This window comes from Tachyglossus aculeatus, chromosome 3, assembly GCF_015852505.1.
Source record: "Tachyglossus aculeatus isolate mTacAcu1 chromosome 3, mTacAcu1.pri, whole genome shotgun sequence".
NCBI lineage: Eukaryota > Metazoa > Chordata > Mammalia > Monotremata > Tachyglossidae > Tachyglossus > Tachyglossus aculeatus.
In genome coordinates, this window is record NC_052068.1 from 77,471,051 (window position 1) to 77,490,998 (window position 19,948).

At 44.5% G+C, this 19,948-nt stretch overlaps 1 protein-coding gene across 1 annotated transcript; it reads right to left on the reverse strand.

The window, feature by feature from the left end:
* Positions 1 to 600: 600 nt before the first annotated feature.
* PMAIP1 (phorbol-12-myristate-13-acetate-induced protein 1) lies at positions 601 to 6,758 on the reverse strand. The gene is made up of 2 exons (XM_038744231.1): positions 6,572 to 6,758; positions 601 to 1,598 (listed from the first exon to the last, which is right to left on the reverse strand). Exons 1-2 carry the CDS (start codon positions 6,624 to 6,626, stop codon positions 1,486 to 1,488), a joined length of 168 nt encoding a protein of 55 aa, XP_038600159.1. The 5' UTR covers positions 6,627 to 6,758; the 3' UTR covers positions 601 to 1,485.
* Between the last annotated feature and the right edge of the window lie 13,190 nt (positions 6,759 to 19,948).

Below are 19,948 nucleotides of genomic sequence, written 5' to 3' on the forward strand. Positions count from 1 at the left end.
ATTTAAGGACTAGGTTAATAGGCCAGAGTCAATGGAAAATGCCCCTTTAAACTCTAGCCACCTCGCCTCCATCCATTCTAATGGGGAGGAATACAGCAAGTAAGAAATACTGCACTAACATTCTCCTTCTAGTCATTTTATATCCCAGAGCTAAAACTATCAAGTATGTATGAAAATATTTTGTAATTCAGTGGAAAAAATTCCCACTGCAAGACTGTGACCAATGTGAAGTAAAGTTTCATTCATATAAATCCATCATTAATACTATTACTTTATCTCCTAAAGGCGCCTTTTATCCAAAGCTATTTGCTGACATGCAACTCACCAGCTTTAGTTTTGTTGGAGCATATCACTGAAGGCTTTTTCTTGTAACAATACCCTCGTCTCTTTTAACAACCTACGCTGCCTTTTTCAAGTAGAGGCACTGATGATTATGTTATGACTTATTTACTAATGAATTGCATTCGATAAAACATACATACGATTCATTTCATTTTAATTTAAACATTCTTTATGACACTAATTCCGCCATAACCTTAATTCAATATAAAACTAGTATATGGATTTGTGAAATTTCATTATGCTAGAATGTGACTATGTCATTAATGAATTTGCGGCAGAAATATTTCAAAAGTATGTAAATTCACCTAGAGGATCAGACCCTTGAAAATATGGAGGAGTACAGTGTATTATGCTTTCTTTGGTTTGTTCTGATGAGCTAAACTCTACAGAAAAGCTTAAAGTGACTCTGGTCATTTTGTTCTACAGATTTCCAAAGAAAGCACATTGTAATATTGTACACTCACGAGGCAGACCTGCAAACTAGACATTGTTAATACTGCTAACCTAATCCTAAAGGGCACCATTTTAAAGATATCCTATACAGAGCACCAAAATTCTTTGACAACTACACTGACCTGAGTCAAAGACAAATATTTCATTCCAAATTGGTTGGCTGGAGTGTTTTGTTTTTTATTTTAAAAAACCAAAACAAAATCAACAACAAGAAAACCAAAAACCAAACAAAGAAAAACATTTTCAAGATCATCAGGAACCATGAATGAAGCCTGGAAATATGACTCCTTCCAGTTCTGTATTCAGAAGAAGAAGAAGGCATCCTTCCCCGTCAGCTGCTGGATCTATGTTCTCTGTCCGGTCCGTGTGCAAATGAACTTGATGAACAGTAACTTTGGTAACACTGATGAAGCACTTCTTACCGCAGAAAATTCCTCATTCAGGATTCTTTCAATTCTGTGTTGTTCCCCCCACCCCCCGAATCCCCGAACATTTTCTATTTGAAAGTGACTGTCACCATTTTTCCAGATGCACAGCCACGTCTTCCGATACACCTCCAAGAGGTATCCTTTCTCCACCAACACAACACTCTCAGTAACCAATGCAATCTGTTAGTCTTGATGAAATCTGGGCCTTCCGGATGCTTCCATTCAAAAAAAAAATACTTTTTATTATTTTTTTGAAGGGAGGTCAGGTTCCTGGGCTGAAGAGTTTGTAAAGTACATTTAGAAGTTTCTGTTGTAAATTCAACTTATCTCCAATTTTCCGCAATTGAGCAGCACATTCTGCCACGGCATCCTGATCTAAAAAAACAAACAGATGAAAATCAACAGTTTGGCTAATTCCCAGTAGCAATGATGCTCAGTCTCACACAGTCAATCAATGGTTTGGTATTCCTTAAACATCTACTATCTGCAAGCAAGGTACTTGGGAAAGTACAACAGAAGCAAAATACCAGTTCCTTACCTACCAAGAGTTTACAACCTGATTAGGGGGAGTCAGACACACACACTTAGGTACACAAAAAGCAGCTAGGCCTAGTGGAAATAGTACAGGCCTGGGGGTTGGAGGACCTGGGTTCCAATCCTTACTCTGCCCTTGCTTGCTGTGTGACCATGGGCACGTCACTTACTTATGTGAACCTGTTTCCTCATCTGCCCAAATGGGGATTAAATCCTATTCCTTCCTGCTTAGACTGTGAGCCCCATGGGGGACAGGGACTGTGTGTCCAACCTGATTATCTTGTATCTACCCCAGGGCTTAAGTACAGTGCTTGGCATATAGTAACCACTTAACAAGTGCCATAATTACTAAAATAGCAGCAGAAATAACAAGGGCTCCACAAGTAGTAGAGCAAATAAGCTAGAATGAGACACGATAAATCAATAACTAATTGAGTATACAATAGAATAAAAATGTAATCATAGGTGCTGAAGGCGGCTTATATGAGTAAGGTAGCTCACATAAGGTAGCTATTAGATTTGACTTGGATTAACAGGTTGGAATATCAGGAAGTAATTGATGAAGGCTCCTGAACGTGAGATTTGAAAGAGGGTTTGAGATCTGGGGTGGGCTAAATTCCGGTGGTTTGGGGGAAAAGGAGATTCAAGGGAACAGTGTGAGCAAGGGGTTGGAAGCAAGGGACTCAAGGGGGAAGTACAGTTAGTGTGGCTTGGGAGCAGCAAAGAGCTCAAGTGGGGAGAAGAAGGTGAAGAGAGCTAATATGGAAGCTGGGGAAAGCTAGTGGAGATACTTCAAGCAATGTACAGTAGTTTTAGCCCAGGAACAGGAAGCAGTTGTGTTTGCTTTGAGAAGATGATCTGTGCAGTAGTGGGGAGTACGAACTGAAAGAGAGAGACAGAGAGGGACTGGAAGTTGTGATATGAAGAGAGTTTGAATCAGGGTAGTGGCTTTTTCCCTACCTCCTAGGCCACTGAGCAGCTGGTACTTGCTTTCATAGACCACACTGAAGCAGAGTATTTCTCTAGAGAACATCCAATTATATCCCTTGTAGGTAACAATGATACATCTTTTATTAGTGTTGGCTTTCTCACTGATGGACTTTAAAAACTAACTGTGTAGGGATTTTTTACCAGGATAAGAAATTGTGGGACAGGATTTGGTATGTCTATCATACAGTAAATCTACATTTAGTCTGTTCCCCACCAATATGATTACCAATTTCATAAAAATGGTCTTATTGTAATTATGCCATATACCTGTTTTCTGTTTGTCCTGCAGCTCCTGCCTGGTGTAACATTTTAAAATGTCCAGGAGTCCAGGAGGCCTTCCCAGACTGAGCCCCTTCCTTCTTCTCCCCCTCGTCCCCCTCTCCATCCCCCCCATCTTACCTCCTTCCCTTCCCCACAGCACCTGTATATATGTATATATGTTTGTACATATTTATTACTCTATTTATTTATTTATTTTACTTGTACATATCTATTCTATTTATTTTATTTTGTTAGTATGTTTGGTTTTGTTCTCTGTCTCCCCCTTTTAGACTGTGAGCCCACTGTTGGGTAGAGACTGTCTCTATATGTTGCCAATTTGTACTTCCCAAGCGCTTAGTACAGTGCTCTGCACACAGTAAGCACTCAATAAATATGATTGATGATGATGATGAAAAAAGAAATAATTTTAAATGTTTTAGCAATCAAAAAAAATAAAGTGGGAATGTGTGATGTTTTAATCTAACTTTGGTACAAGGCAGTTGCAATTTTGCAGCTTTATGTATTGTGGGGCAGAGGTTTTGGGAAGTAGGTATGGGACAGGAGGCATTTCTTAATATTTACTGCAGTGACTGTAATCTCCTTAGGGGCAGAGAACATGTCTTATTCTTCTTTTGAAATTTCCCTGTTGTGCACCAAGGCTAGCCTCTACTTATGCATTTACTCTGATCAGGACAGAAATGGCTTTATGCAGGTAAGCATCAAAATAGGCGTTTTCCTTAATCCAGGGTTCTGCGAGAATAGAAGGTCTGCACTTTCCCTCCTCGGTGCAGTAAGGAGATGGTGACTAACGGGATGTGCCTGTCTGATGCAATAACCCTCAGGCTCAGTCCCAACCAGAAAACGCAGATTTGCAGTCCAGCTATCACCCAAGCCAGTCTGGAGTTCAGACTGCAGAATAAGGAGAGGAGTCGGGGACAGGCCGGGCTTTTCTGAGAAAAGAATGGGAGAGAGGGGGGGAAAAAAGGAGGATAGAGGAAAAAAGGAAGATAGAGGAATGTGTGAGTCCGGAGATTCCCACGGCTTGCAGTCGCAGCTGCCGGACAGACGGGCCGGACTGGACAGGGGACCCAGGATGGCTTGGGACGGGGCAGGGTGGCTGGGTGAGCCTGTGTCCTGGGGTGTCTTTGTTTTGGGGGACGAAGCAGAGGGTTGTTTCGCTTGTCAAGATCCCCGGAGAGTTAGCATGGGGACATCCTTGTCTGGGACCACCTCTCCCTGTTCCCTAGGCAACTGGGATCTCCCCTTCCCCAACACCTCCTGCACTGCTCCTCGGCGCCCAAAGTGGCAACCAGGGGTGGGACGGGGGGCTTGGGGCGGGGGGCTAGTGGCCTGGAGGAGTGCGGTGGGGCGACTTTCTCTCCCCTCTCGCCCTGTGCCCCGCAATGTGGACGCTCTGCGGGAATCTGAAAGGCGCACACCCACTCTAGACGGCCAGCTCCTGGTGGGCAGGGAACTTGTCTACCAAACCTTGTTATGCTATATTATTATTATTAGCAATAATAATAATAATAGTATTTATTGAGCGCTTACCCTGTGCAAAGCACTGAACTAAGTACTTGGGAGAGTACAATATAACATCAAGCACACAGCAAGGCTCAGTGGAAAGAGCACGGGCTTTGGAGTCAGAGGTCATGGTTTCAAATCCTGGCTCCGCTAATTGTCAGCTGTATGACTTTGGGCAAGTCACAACTTCTCTGTACCTCAGTTACGTCATCTGTAAAATGGGGATTAAGACTGTGAGCCCCCCGCGGGACAGCCTGATCACCTTGTAACCTCCCCAGTGCGTAGAACAGTGCTTTGTACATACTAAGCGCTTAATAAATGCCATCATCATCATCATCACATTCCCTGCCCAAAAGGAGCTCACAGTCTAGAGGGGGAAGTCACCCCCCAAGGTCTTTGTAAACTGTTCTCCCAAGCGCTTAGTACAGTGCTCTGCACACAGTAAGCGCTCAGTAAATACGACTGAATGAATGAATTAATGTTCAGCATACGATAAGGGTTCGATAAATAATACCTTTGATTGATCATTGATTGATTGATTGGGAGGTCAATCCCGAAGGTCGCCTTCTTGCCATGGCAGGTTGCAGCCCTCTCCTCCAGCCTCCTGCCCCTCCGGGCATGCCACCCTTTTCTCCCCTCCTCCCCCCATCCCCCATCCCCCATCCCAAGGCCCCATCCCGACCCCCCATTGCGTGGCTCAGCGGGAAAGAGCACGGTCTTGGGACTCGGAGGCCGTGAGTTCTAATCCCGCCCCTTGCCCGCTGTGTGCCCTCGGGCAAGTCACTTCACTTCCCGGTGCCTCAGTTCCCTCATCGTAAAATGTGGATTGAGACTGTGAGCCCCACGTGGGACAGGGACTGTGTCCAACCCGATTTGCCGGTATCCACCCCAGCGCTTGGAACAGTGCCTAGCACAGAGTGAACGCTTGACAAATGCCAGTTATTATTATTATACTTTGTGCCTCATTTCCCTGATCTGTAAAATGGGGATTGAGACTGTGAGCCCCACGTGGGACATTCATTCACTCAATCGTATTTATTGAGCGCTTACTGTATGCAGAGCACTATAATAAATACTTGGAAATTACAATTCGGCAACACACAGAGACAATCCCTACCCAACAACGGGCTCAGGGACTGTATCCAACACGATTTGCTTGTATCCACCCCAGCACTTGGTACAGTGCCTAGCACATAGTAAGCGCTTAACAAATACCACAATTATTATTATTCTCTGTGCCTCAGTTCCCTCATCTGGAAAATAGGGATTGAGACGATGAGCCCCATGTGGGACAGGGACTGTATCCAACCCGATTTGCCTGTCTCCACCCCAGCGCTTAGTACAGTGCCTAGCACATAGTAAGCGCTTAACAAATACCACAATTATTATTCTTAGTCTCTGTGCCTCAGTTCCCTCATCTGGAAAATGGGGATTGAGACTATGAGCCCCACGTGGGACAAGGACTGTATCCAACCCGATTTGCCTGTCTCCACCCCAGCGCTTAGTACAGTGCCTAGCACAGAGTCAGCGCTTCACAAACACCACAATTATTATTCTCTGGGCCTCAGTTCCCTCATCTGGAAAACGGGGATGAAGACTGCGAGTCCCACGTCCAATCTGATGAGCGTGTATCTACCCCAGCGCTTAGAACAGTGCTTGGCACTTTGCGCTTAACAAACAGCACGATGATGATGATTCATTCGTTCATTCAATCGTATTTATTGAGCGCTTACTGTGTGCAGAGCACTGTACTAAGCGCTTGGGAGGTACAAGTTGGCAACATATAGAGACGCTCCCTACCCAACGGCCGGCTCACAGTCTAGAAGAGGGAGACAGACAATAAAACAAAACAGATTAACAAAATAAAATAAATAGAATAGTAAGTGATTCTAGACTGTGAGCCCACTGTTGGGTAGGGACTGTCTCTATATGTCGCCAACTTGTCTCCAAGCGCTTAGTACAGTGCTCTGCAAAACAGTAAGCGCTCAATAAACACGATTGAAGCAATGAATGAATTAAATGATGATGATGATGAGTACCTGCAGGAGCCGCGCTGGGCTGCGCGCTTTTCCGCGCCTTCCGGGCGGGCATCATGAGGGCGAGAGGTTTGGGCTGGAGATAGGCTGCTGGGCCGAACTGGGCCGGACTGGGCCGGACTGGTGGGCGCTGCAGCCTGCAGGCCTGGAGGGATGGAGGGATGGATGGATGCAGGGATGGTTGGCTGGTTGGATGGATGGATGAGAAGCCAAGCAGCTCTGGCTCCTGCCCTGTCCCGGTGGCACTGCAATTTGGGCGACAGGACCCGCCCTTTAGGCCACTTAGGGGACTTTCCCGGTGACGTAGCGAAAGCTGAAGGTCCGCGCCCCGCCCCACCCCGCCCCCGAGGCCTGCCTTCCGCGGCCCGGGCAGGGAGAGGGCGGGCAAGCCCCGGGGTGGGCGGGCCACTTGCCCAGGCAAGCCCGGCCCGCTGCCCTCAACGCCCCCGGAGAGGGGTGGGGGCCATTGAATGAATGAATCAATGAATATAATAATCATAATGATAATAATAATGTTGGCATTTGTTAAGCGCTTACTATGTGCAAAGCACTGTTCTAAGCGCTGGGGGGGATACAAAGTGATCAGGTTGTCCCATGTGGGGTTCACAGTCTTACTCCCCATTTTACAGATGAGGTAACTGAGGCGCAGAGAAGTTAAGTGACTTGCTCAAGGTCACACAGCAGACACGTGGCAGAGTCGGGATTCGAACCCATGACCTTTTATTTTACTTGTACATATCTATTCTATTTATTTTATTTTGTTAGTATGTTTGGTTTTGTTCTCTGTCGCCCCCTTTTTAGACTGTGAACCCACTGTTGGGTAAGGACTGTCTCTATATGTTGCCAATTTGTACTTCCCAAGTACAGTGCTCTGCACATAGTAAGTGCTCAATAAATACGATTGATTGATTGACCTCTGACTCCAAAGCCCGTGCTCTTTCCACTGAGCCACGCTGCTTCTCTAACAATAATGGCATTTGTTAAGCGCTTACTATGTGCAAAGCACTGTTCTAAGCGCTGGAGAGGATACAGGGTGATCAGGTTGTCCCACGGGGGGCTCACAGTCATCATCCCCAGCTCCAATCGTGAGGGGTCTCCAAGTCCCTTAGAGCTCTTCCACCTGGAGAAAGAGAGTCGCCTTTTGGAAAGAACATGGCCTTGAGAGTCAGAAGTCTGGGTTCTAATCCCAGCTCTGCTGCTTGTCGGCTATATGACCTCGTCATTTAACGTCTCTGTGCCTCAGTTCCCTCATCTGCGAAATGGGGATTCATTCTTTCACCTTGTAACCTCCCCTAGCGCTTAGAACAGTGCTTTGCACATAGTAAGCGCTTAATAAATGCCATCATTATTTTACAGATGAGGGAACTGAGGCTCCGAGAAGTTAAGTGTCTCGCCCAAAGTCACACAGCAGACATGTTGGCAGAGCCGGGATTCGAACCCATGACCTCTTGACTCCAAAGCCCGGGCTCTTTCCACTGAGCCATGCGTGGACGAATAACCCCCATGGACCTCCCATCCCATCACCCCTCCTCGGCCCAGCCCTCTCATCCGTTCGTTCAGTTCCTTCAATCTCATATAATAATAATCAATCAATCGTATTTATTGAGCATTTACTGTGTGCAGAGCACTGTACTGTACCCTGATTGCTGAGAGAAGGGGATCTATTGTCATTTAAATCCTTCTCATTAACAGCCTATTACTTAGAGCTCAATCAATCAATCAATCAATCCATTGTATTTATTAAGCACTTGCAGTGTGCAGCACACTTATTGTATGCAAAGCACTGTACTAAGCACTTGGGAGGGTACAATATAAGAGACAGAGTTGGTAGAACCCTTCCCTGTTCCTTTGCCTCTGAACAAGTCTAAAGGTTCACTTTCTGGCTGGAAACCAACCAGCAGCAGCCCTAGCAGTTCATTCATTCAATCGTATTTATTGAGCACTTACTGTGCAGAGCACTGTACTAAGCGCTTGGGAAGTACAAGTTGGCAGCATATAGAGACGGTCCCTACCCAACAATGGGCTCACAGTCTAGAAGTCTAATAATAATAATACTGACATTTGTTAAGCGCTTACTATGTGCCAAGCACTGTTCTAAGGGGAGAATACAAGGTGATCAGGTTGTCCCACGTGGGGTTCCCAGTCTTCGTCCTCATTTTCCAGATAATAATAATAATAATGGTATTTGTTAAGCGCTTACTATGTGCAAAGCACTGTTCTAAGCTCTGAGGGGGAAACAAGGTGGTCAGATTGTCCCACAGGGGGCTCACAGTCTTAATCCCCATTTTACAGATGTGGGAACTGAGGCTCAGAGAAGTTAAGTGACTTGCCCAAGGTCACACAGCAGACATGTGGCGGAGCAGGGATTCGAACCCATGTCCTCTGACTCCAAAGCCCGGGCTCTTTCCACTGATCCACGCTGCCTCTCTGCATGAGGGAACTGAGGCACAGAGAATAATAATAACAATAACATAATAATAATGATGGCATTTTTAAGCACTTACTATGTGCAAAGCACTGTTCTAAGCAATGGGGAGGTAACAAGGTGATCAAGTTGTCCCACAGGGGGCTCACAGCTTTAATCCTCATTTTACAGATGAGGTAACTGAGGCACACAGAATAATAATAATAATAATAATGGTATTTGTTAAGCACTTACTATGTGCAAAGCACTGTTCTAAGCACTGGGGAGGTTACAAGGTGATCAGGTTGTCCCATAGGGGACTCACAGCCTTAATCCTCATTTTACAGGTGAGGTAACTGAGGCACAGAGAAGTGAAGTGACTTGCCCAAAGTCATACAGCTGACAAGCGGCAGAGCCGGAATTTGAACCCATGACCTCTGACTCCCAAGCCCGGGCTCTTTCCACTGAGCCACGCTGCTTTGAGCGCTTACTGTGCGCAGCGCGCTGTCCTAAGCACTAGGAAACTACAATACAGCAATAAAGAGAGACAACCTTCTGGACTGTAAGCCAGGTCTGGGCAGAGATTGTCTCTCTTTTTTGCTGAATTCTACTTCCCAAGCACTTAGGACAGAGCTCTGCACATTGTAAGCGCTCAATAAATGTGATTGAATGAACAAATGGATCCTTGCCTACAAGGGGCTCGCAATCTGGGGTGAGGGGGAGACTGACGTCAAAACAAGTAACCAGGCATCAATATAAATAAATTGAATTATAGATATATACATATTATACATATATACATATTATATATACATATACATATATATACATATATATACATATATACATATACATATATACATATTGTAGATATATACATATAATAATAATAAATATAATAATAATGGTGGTGGTCTAAAATGGTTTTAGAACGGGTGGTCTAAAATTATTTTCTCCCCCTTTTAGACTGTGAGCCCACTGCTGGGTAGGGACTGTCTGTATATGTTACCAACTTGTACTTCCCAAGCGCTTAGTATAGTGCTCTGCACACAGTAAGCGCTCAATAAATACGATTGATGATGATGATGATGATGATGATGGTGGTATTTGTTAAACACTTACTATGTGTCAAGCACTGTTCTAAGCACTGGGATAGACACAAGACAATCAGTTTGTCCCCCGGGGGGCTCACAGTCATAATCCCCGTTTTACAGATGAGGTAACTGAGGCACAGAGAAGTGAAGTGGCTTGCCCAAGGTCGCACAGCAGACCAGTGAAAGAGTCGGGATTAGAACCCACGTCCTCTGACTCCCAAACCCGTCCTCACATATATACATAAGGTGCTGTGGGACGCAGAGAGGGGGGTAAGAGCAAAGAGAGAGAGTCGAGTTGATGTGGAAGGGAGGGGGAGCTGAGGAAGAAGGGGCTTAGTCCGGGAGGGCCTCTTGGAGGAAGTGTGCCTTCAGTAGGGCTTTGAAGGGGACTTGCTCTGAAGGACTTTGAAGTAGGGCTTTGAAGGGACACAGGCCCAGATGCTCAGGATTTAAGGACTCAAGAAGGCAGCTCTACAAACTCAGTCGGGACAGGAATGAGAACCTGATGTAGCCCCAATGCTGAACTCAAAAGTGAAAATGAAATTAGGTCGTAATCGGGGCAAGTCATGATCCCTCCGGCACAGGATCTGCTTCTGATGGGGGCACTGAGGAGGCTTGGAGAGGAAGCAGCCTGGAGTAGTGGATAGAACACGACCTTGGGAGTCAGAATACCATGAGTTCTCAACCCGGCTCTGTTACTTATCGCTGTGTGGCCTTGGGCAAGTCACTTCACTTCTCTGGGCCTCAGTTCCCTCATCTGAAGCAGCGTGGCTCAGTGGAAAGAGCACGGGCTTGGGAGTCAGAGGTCATGGGTTCTTATCCCAGCTCCGCCACTTGTCAGCTGTGTGACTTTGGGCAAGTCACTTGACTTCTCTGGGCCTCAGTTACCTCATCTGTAAAATGGGGATGAAGACTGTGAGCCCCACGTGGGACAACCTGACTACCTTGTTATCTACCCCACCCAGCGCTTATAACAGTACTTGGCACATAGTAAGCGCTTAACAAATACCATCATCATCACCATCTGTAAAATGGGGATTGAGACTGTGACTTCCAAGTGGGACAGAGACTGTGTCCAACCCGGTTAGCTTGTATTCACCCCAGTACTGAATGCCTGGCACATAGTAAGTGCTTAACAAATGCGATAATAATTACTATTATTATTTTTTTATGGCATTTATTAAGCGCTTACTATATGCAAAGCACTGTTCTAAGTGCTGGGGATTACAAGGTGATCGGGTTGTCCCACGAGGGGCTCACAGTCTTCATCCCCATTTTACAGATGAGGTAACTGAGGCCCAGAGAAGTTAAGTGACACAGTTGACAACTGGCGGAGTCAGGATTTGAACCCATGACCTCTGACTCCAAAGCCTGTGCTCTTTCCACTGAGCCATGCTGCTTACCTTATTATTTGCTGCTCCCATCCCCATTCTTACCCTCTCTCCCCAAAGGGTCCCCTCTGAGTATTTCATTCCAATCCCCTGCACTTTGGTACCTGTGCATATCATTTCTAACATTCAATCATTTATTCAGCTATTTTCTGCCTCTTGCTCCTCAGACTGCTTGCAGGCAGGGATCTAGAGAAGCAGGATGGTCTCGTGGATACACACAGGTCTGGGTTCTAATTCCAGCTCTGTCACTTGGCTGCTGTGTGACCTTGAGCAAGACACTTAACTTCTCTGTGCCACACTTACCTCATCTATAAAATGGTGATTGACTGTGAGCCCCATGTGGGACAGGGACTGTGTTTCACCTGGTGATCTTCTATCTACCCCAGTGCTTAGTATACAATGTCTGGCACATAGTAAGCTATCAATAAATACCATTAAATTACAAAAAAAAAGTGCATCATGCTTTTGCTGTACTTTCCCAAGTGCTTAATACAGTGCATGGCACTCAGTAGACACTTAATAAATACCACTGATTGCTTGACTTGCATAACTGGGTAGTGCTTCTGAAGACTGCACAACCTCTTACCCTGTACAGACATAATAAGTGCATCCCTCCCATTTTCTTGGAGATGCCTTTATGGACTTCTCTCTGAATTTATCCCTTGACCCTACTACTATTTTCTCTCCGCACGATTTCTTGTGATAATAAATTCCATATGCAGTGACCACCTGTTGTGTGCAAAAGGGTTTCCTAGGCTGTCTAGGCACTCTAGGGGGAGGGGAAGCAGAACAGATGTTTTTGGGTGAAGGCGGTTTTGAGCGGGCAGGGATTCCTTGCAATGATTAGGATGACAAACTCACTCCTCTCCCTTTCCCTTTGTGGTCTTTAGTTAAATAAATTTTAGTTTGTGTTTCTCCTCCCGCCTCTCCCTCCCCCACCCCCATTTTTTCTCCCGAAAGGGGTGGAAAGAGGCAGTGTCCATGTCAGTCTCCTGGTTGTGGTCTATTTGCTCTGGGGCTGTTTGCATGATGTGGCTCCCTTCTCTAGGCCATGTGACCATTCATTCATTCAGTCGTATTTACTGAGCACTTACTGTGTGCAGAGCACTGTACTAAGCGCTTGGGAGAATACAAAATAACACTAAGCAAGCATATTCCCTGCCCACAATTGGTTTATAGTTCAAAGGATGAGTTTATAGTCTAGAGGATCATCTAGACTGAGCCCGTTGTTGGGTAGTGACCGTCTCTATATGTTGCCAACTAGTACTTCCCAAGCGCTTAGTACAGTGCTCTGCACACAGTTAGCGCTCAATAACTACGATTGAATGAATGAACTGCTAGGGCTGCTCCTGGTTGGTTTCCAACCAGAAAGTGAACCTTTAGACCTGTTCAGAGGAGAGGGAACAGGGAAGGGTTCTACCAGCTCTGTCTCTTATATTGTATCCTCCCAAGTGCTTAGTACAGTGCTTTGCATACAATAAGTGTTCTGCACACGGCAACTGCTCAATAAATACAATTGATTGATTGATTGAGCTCTAAGTAATAGGCTGTTAATGAGCAGGATTTAAATGATAATAGAGCCCCTTCTCTCAGCAATCAGGGTAGGTCACCTCTCCCTGGCTCCATGGAAGAAGGTTCCAGGCCTATAAAAATCCTAAAATCAGATGAGCGCTCACTGGATTTCAGGCTAAACACTGAGTGGCCTAGTGGAGTGACTATGGGCTTGGGTTCTAATTCTGCCTCTGCCATTTGCCTGTTGTGTTACCTTGGGCAAGTCATTTAACTTCCCTCTGCCTCAGTTTCCTCATCAATAAAATGGGGATTCAATACCTGCCCTCCATCCTACTTAGACTGTGAGCTTCATGTGGGACAGGGACTGTATTCATTCATTCATTCAATCGTATTTATTGAGCACTTACTGTGTGCAGAGCACTGCACCAAGTGCCTGGGAAGTACAAGTTGGCAACTTATAGAGATGGTACCTACGCAACAGTGGGCTCACAGTCTAGAAGAAGTCTGTATCCAACCTGATTTTCAGCGTGGCTCAGTGGAAAGAGCATGGGCTTTGGAGTCAGTGGTCATAGGTTCAAATCCCGACTCCGCCAATTGTCAGCTGTGAAACTTTGGGCAAGTCACTTAACTTCTCTGTGCCTCAATTACCTCATCTGTAAAATGGGGATTGACTGTGAGCCCCCCTTGGGTCAACCTGATCACCTTGTAACCTCCCGAGTGGTTAGAACAGTGCTTTGCACATAGTAAGCGCTTAATAAATGCCATTATTATTATTATTTGCTTGTATTCACCCCAGTGCTTAGTACAGTGCCTAGCACATAGTAGTAAGTGCTTAGCAAATGCCGCAATTATTATTATTATAGAGTGAGAGACCATCCTTTTCTTCCTCCATTTCCCTCCTTCCTTTGATCCCCACCTCTCTGGTAAGGCCGAGGAAAAGGTGGAATGGGAATTGCTGCATATTCTTAGCTGTAGTTCCCACCATTTAAATAATAGTTATGGTATTTGTTAAGCACCTACTATGCACTAAACACAGTTCTAAGCACTGGGTTAAATACAAGGCAGTCAGGTTGAACACAGTCCCTCTCCCACATGGGTTACACAGTCTTAATCCCCATTTTACAGGTGAGGGAACTGAGGCACAGGCAAGTGAAGTGACTTACCCAAGGTAACACAGCAGACAAGTGGCAGAGGCGGATTAGAACCCATGACCTTCTGACTCCCAAGCCTGTGCTCTACCCACTAGACTATGCTACTTCCTCCTTCTCTCCCTGCAAAGATGTAGTTCTGCACAGATTACCCTTGCCCAGGCACAGAACTGTGCTCTGTGCAGAGTGAGTTGCTGCTGATTCTGACATCAGTAATTTATAGACTCCATTCCATGGAGAGGAAAACCTTCTAAATTCAACTTCTTACCTTCCATCGACAAGTTTATCGAACTCTTGCAGGATGGTTGCCTTACTTGCTGTGGGGTTAAATAATAGACCGGATAGAAAGATCCTGTTCTCAAGAAAGTTTTATACTGTAATAGGGGAGAAAATTCAGGCCAGCAACCAGTCAATCAATCAGTGGTATTTATGAAGTGCCTACTATGTACAATAGAGTTGGTAGATGTGATCCTTGCCCTCAAGGAGTTTACTGTTAAGTAGCTTGGCTCTCCACTGCTGATCTCCTCACCGTACCTGGCTCTCGCCTGTCCCGCCATCGACCCCCGGCCCACGTCATCCCCCGGGCCTGGAATGCCCTCCCTCTGCCCATCCGCCAAGCTCGCTCTCTTCCTCCCTTCAAGGCCCTGCTGAGAGCTCACCTCCTCCAGGAGGCCTTCCCAGACTGAGCCCCTTCCTTCCTCTCCCCCTCGTCCCCCTCTCCATCCCCCCATCTTACCTCCTTCCCTTCCCCACAGCACCTGTATATATGTATATATGTTTGTACATATTTTTTACTCTATTAATTAATTAATTTATTTTATTTGTACATATCTATTCTATTTATTTTATTTTGTTAGTATGTTTGGTTTTGTTCTCTGTCTCCCCCGTTTAGACTGTGAGCCCACTGTCGGGTAGGGACTGTCTCTATTTGTTGCCAATTTGTACTTCCCAAGCTCTTAGTACAGTGCTCTGCACATAGTAAGCGCTCAATAAATACGATTGATGATGATGATGATGATGTAAGTGCCTGAGAGTCAGAAGGACCTGTGTTCTAATCCTGACTCTGCCACATGTCTGCTATGTGACCTTGGGCGAATCACTTAACTTCTCTGGGCCTCAGTTACCTCATTTGTAAAATGGAGATTAAGACTGTGAGCCCCAGTGTGAGACAGGGACTGTGTCCAACCTGATTAACTTGTATCTACCCCAGTGCTTAGCGCACAGTAAGCACTTAACAAATACCATAATTATTATTAGTATTATTATTACTGTCTAGACAGCTTACTGTCTGCTGACATATACACATGCATAAAAATAATTATTGTCTTGAGTTGAGCTGCGGCATGGATAATGCAATGTGCAGGCAAGAGCAGCTCTTAGAGGAATTGGGCCTTGAGTGGAGATTTTAAAGAGTTGTGGGACATGTGCGGGACAATTGGGTGGAAGGCCTAGAAACTGGAAAACCAAAAGAAGGGAGGCTTATCCACCTCTGTATCAACACAACCTCCTCACCATTTGCTTTAAAGCACTCCATCTCCTTGCCCCCTGCTACCTCACCTTGTTTCTCTCCTTCTACAACCCAGCCTGTATACTTGACTCCTCTAGTGCTCACCTTCTCACTGTGCCCCCATCTTGCCTGTCTTGCCGCTGACCCCTAGCCCATGTCCTGCCTCTGGCCTGGAATGCCCTCCCTCCTCAAATCTGACAGATGATTACTCTCAGCCCCTTCAAAGCCTTATTAAAGGCACATTTCGTCTGAGACAAAACCCCTCTTTTCCTCATCTCCATTCCCTTCTGCGTCGCCCTGACTTGCTTCCTTTGCTCTCTTCTCCCTCCATCAGCCCCAGAGCACTTATGTATATATCTGTAATTTTATTTATTTTTATTTTTTATTTTTATTTCTTTCCCTCTAGACTTTGAACTCATTGTGGCCAGAGAATGGCATTGTTTATTGTTGTATTGTACTTTCCCAAGCACTTAGTATAGTGCTCTGCACACAGTAAGCACTGAGTACATATGATTGAACAAATGGATGAATGAATGAACAAGAATAGCAGCGGGGAACTATGGAAGACAAGAATTTATTGGTAATTTTGGGGCTGGTATTTGATCCATTAATCCTTGGAAAGAGTTAGATCAGTGACGCAGCTTGCTTGGAATCAATCAGCTTTATTGAGAGCTTACTATGTGCAGAACCCTGTACTAAAAGTCTGGGCGAGTTTGATGTAAGAGAGTTGGTATGTCGGGAAGATGATTTTAGCTGCAGTTGGGAAAATGTTTTGCAGTGGAGAAAGACTGGAGGGTGGGAGATGAGAGAAAAGGACATTTTAACCCTTCATGAATGGATTCTAAATACACAAATGCTTCCCTTCCTCTGCTGTTCTGGGTTGAATGTTTATAAGAACTGTCCTTGGACTAGAGAAACGAAAATGCTATCGCTATGGAATAATGTAAGCTTTTAAAAAATAAGCCCAATGTCTTATTATTTAGAAAGCATGTAATGTCAGGTAACAGGTTGGGTGAGATGAGTGTTGTAAATTAGAATGCAGAAATAAGTTGTGTATATTGATGACGTCTTTGATCTATGCTGTTTTGAGTCGTTAAATTTACTCGTTCTTCATAATGTAGGACAGTGGAGTTCCAATATTGCAGTTCCTCATTGTTAAGGCTTAATGAATATATGAAGAAAGAGGGAATCTTTCTGAGATTCTTTTATGTTCTTTAGGTTGTCAATGGCAGATTCCTTAATAGTTCCATAAAGCATAATTAACAACTGTGAACCTATTTTAAACACTCTATTGAGTTTGTTACTCACATTCCATCAGACCGGTTTCTGGTCCTGAAATCTTCATGACTGGACCAAGGTGTATCTATAGTTTCTGAAGAGAGACTCTACTATTAAAGTTAAAGTAGAAGACACAGCCTGTGCCCACAAGGAGCTTACAGTCTAATGGAGGAGCTTGCAATCTAACCAGAGATCAATTTGACTTGAATTTGACATTTTGACTTTGAATACTAAATTGTGGACAAAGCTAGGGAAGCTATTTTAAATTAAAAAAAATAAAGGTTATTTATCTTCCCAGTACTTTCTAAGCACTTAGTAGAGTGCTCTGCACACAGTAAGCGCTCAATAAATACAATTGAATGATTGAATAAACTTGTAAACTATTATTCTGATTAATTTGCTAGTGAATCATTTATTTGCACACCAAGATGTACAAATACAATCGTGGCTCATGTTAAAAGCAAAATGAAACCGGACAATGTAGGTAGTGCAATGGCTCTTGTTATCTCAAAACCCCAACCTTTCAAGTCTAATAAGGAAGACAGATTCCAGAAACTGACAACCAGATAAACAACTTTTAGTAGGCGCATGTCTTGTTTCTGGCTATGTCAGGGTTGTTGTCTTAACTAAAACGCCAATAAGGACAACTAATTTATTTATACACACAGACATCATAGGGTCAGTTTTTGCTGATGAAAATGGCCACTAAGTAGAAAGAGGTGACTGGTCTGTCAGTGATTAATGTGTGTTCCTGGAAACCTTTGACCTAGGAATTGAACCGGATTAGTAAATTAAGTTTCCCCTTGGTTAAAGGAATTTGTTTCTTCTATGCAGAAGAGTGCTATGCTTAAAACAAATTAATCAAAAACATTGATCCACCTGCCCTGCTGGATAATTGGAGATCTGATAAGAAAGTATGTTCTAGTTCCTACCTTACTTTATTTTCTGTCCCACATAATGCTCCCTGCATCGTTTAGGCAACTGCCAGGAAGAATACAGCTTTGGATTTTACTATTAGCAAGATGGTCTTCAAATTCCATTTCGGCCAGGCTGTCCTTTGATTCTTACAATTTAGGATTCAAAGTTTTCAAAGCTTAAGATATGCCACAGGATAAATAGCATACTAATGTGACATCAGATTTATCCAAGAAGATAACCTAAATTTTAAGATACTCTAAAATTTGACCAGAAACCCACACTAAAACTTACAATATTGATTTTACAAACTGTCTTGTTTTCCTTTCCCGCAACAAAATTTAATTAATCAAAATCCAGTTTGGAGTTAACTTCCTAAACTAAATGGTAATGTTCTTCTTAGAATTAGGTGAGACATAATACTGTAATGAGAGCTTCCATTTGATTGAAAGTTATTCAAGTTATGTTACTTCTTGAAGATTTTGCTTCAAAGGAAAACTTCCTGTCTTAGCTGCCGCACTTTAGGCTGCTTTATCTTCCAGCCTTTACCTGTCATTCCTCATTGTCGGAGGCTGTGCTGCAATGCATCCTTAATCATTTCCATCCCATTTTGATTTACCGTATAATCAGCTGTTTGGGTGTCTGTCTTCCTGCCATCCATTCCCACTCAATAAAAGCTATGGTCAAGTGACCAGAACTTAGATATTAGTCGACTGAATTTATTCCAGCACTGCTTATTTGCAACAGTTGTTTAGTTGCTCAATGCTAAGTGCAGTCCCTGTGAGGTTATTATTATTAATAATAGTCATATTGTTATTTATTAGCATTTTAGGGTATTCATTCATTCAATCATATTTATTGAGTGCTCACTGTATGCAGAGCACTGTACTAAGTGCTAGGAACATACAATGCAGCAACAAAGAGAGGCAATCCCTGCCCACAATGGGCTCACAGTCAAGGGGCAGGAGACAGACATCAATCAGTACAAGTAAACAGGAATCAATATAAATAAAGAGAATTATAGATATATACATATATAAATGTGTTGTGGGGTGGGGCAAGGTGGGAGAGGGACAGAGCAAAGGGAGAGAGTCATTTTGATGTGGAAGGGAGTGAAAGCTGAGGAAAAGTAGAACTTAGTCTGGGAAGGCTTCTTGGAAGAGGTGTGCCTTCAGTAAGACTTTGAAGGCGGGGAGAGTAATTGTCTGGCAGATTTGAGAAGGGAGGGCGTTTCATGCCAGAGGTAGGATGTGGGCCAGGGGTCAGCGGCAGGAGAGGTGAGAACGAGGCACAGCAAGAAGGTTGGCACCATAGGAGTGGAGTGTGCAGGCTGGGATGGAGAAGGAGAGAAGGGAGGTGAGGGAGGACAGGGCAAGGTGATGGAGAGCTTTATAGCCAATAGTACGGAGTTTTAGTTTGTTACCGAGGTTGATAGACAACCACTGGAGATTTTTGAGGAGGGAGGTGATGTACCCTGAACGTTTCTGTAAAAAGATAATCCAGGCAGCGGAGTGAAGTATAGACTGGAGTGGGGAGAGGCAGAGGTTGGGAGGTCATAAAGGAGGCTGATGCAGTAATCTAGGCAGGATAGGATAAGTGATTGTAGTAACACCGTAGCAGTTTGGATGGAGAGGAAAGGGTAGATCTTGGCGATGTTGTGAAGGTGAGACCGAAAGGATTTGGTGACGTATTTGTTAAGTGCTTACCAAGTGACGTGTCAGACACAGTCCCTGCGCACATTGGACTCACAGTCTAAGTAGGAGGGAAAAAAATTATTGAATCCTTATTTTTTCCAGTTGAGGATGCAGAGGCACAGAGAACTGTCTGTGAGTGTGGCTTCTAGACTTCTAGACTGTGAGCCCGTTGTTAGGTAGGGACTGTCTCTATATGTTGCTGACGTACTTCCCAAGCGCTTAGTACAGTGCTCTGCACACAGTAAACCCTCAATAAATAAGATTGAATGAATGAGTGAACTGAAGCAACTTGCTCAAAGTCACACAACAAGCATTTGGCATTGCAAGGATTAGAACCCAGGTCTTCTGTCTCCAGAGCCTGTGTGCTTTCCACGAGGCTACGCAGCTTCCCATGGTGAAAGTGATCAAGAAGCTGGTTTTATAGCTGTGCTGGGTGG

Coding starts and splice junctions, on each gene's coding strand:
- PMAIP1 (XM_038744231.1), bottom strand. CDS start 6,626: ATGATGCCCGCCCGGAAGGCGCGGAAAAGCGCGCAGCCCAGCGCGGCT. Junction 1,599..6,571: donor GCCCAGCGCGGCTCCTGCAG/GTACTCATCATC, acceptor TTGTTTTTTTAG/ATCAGGATGCCGTGGCAGAA.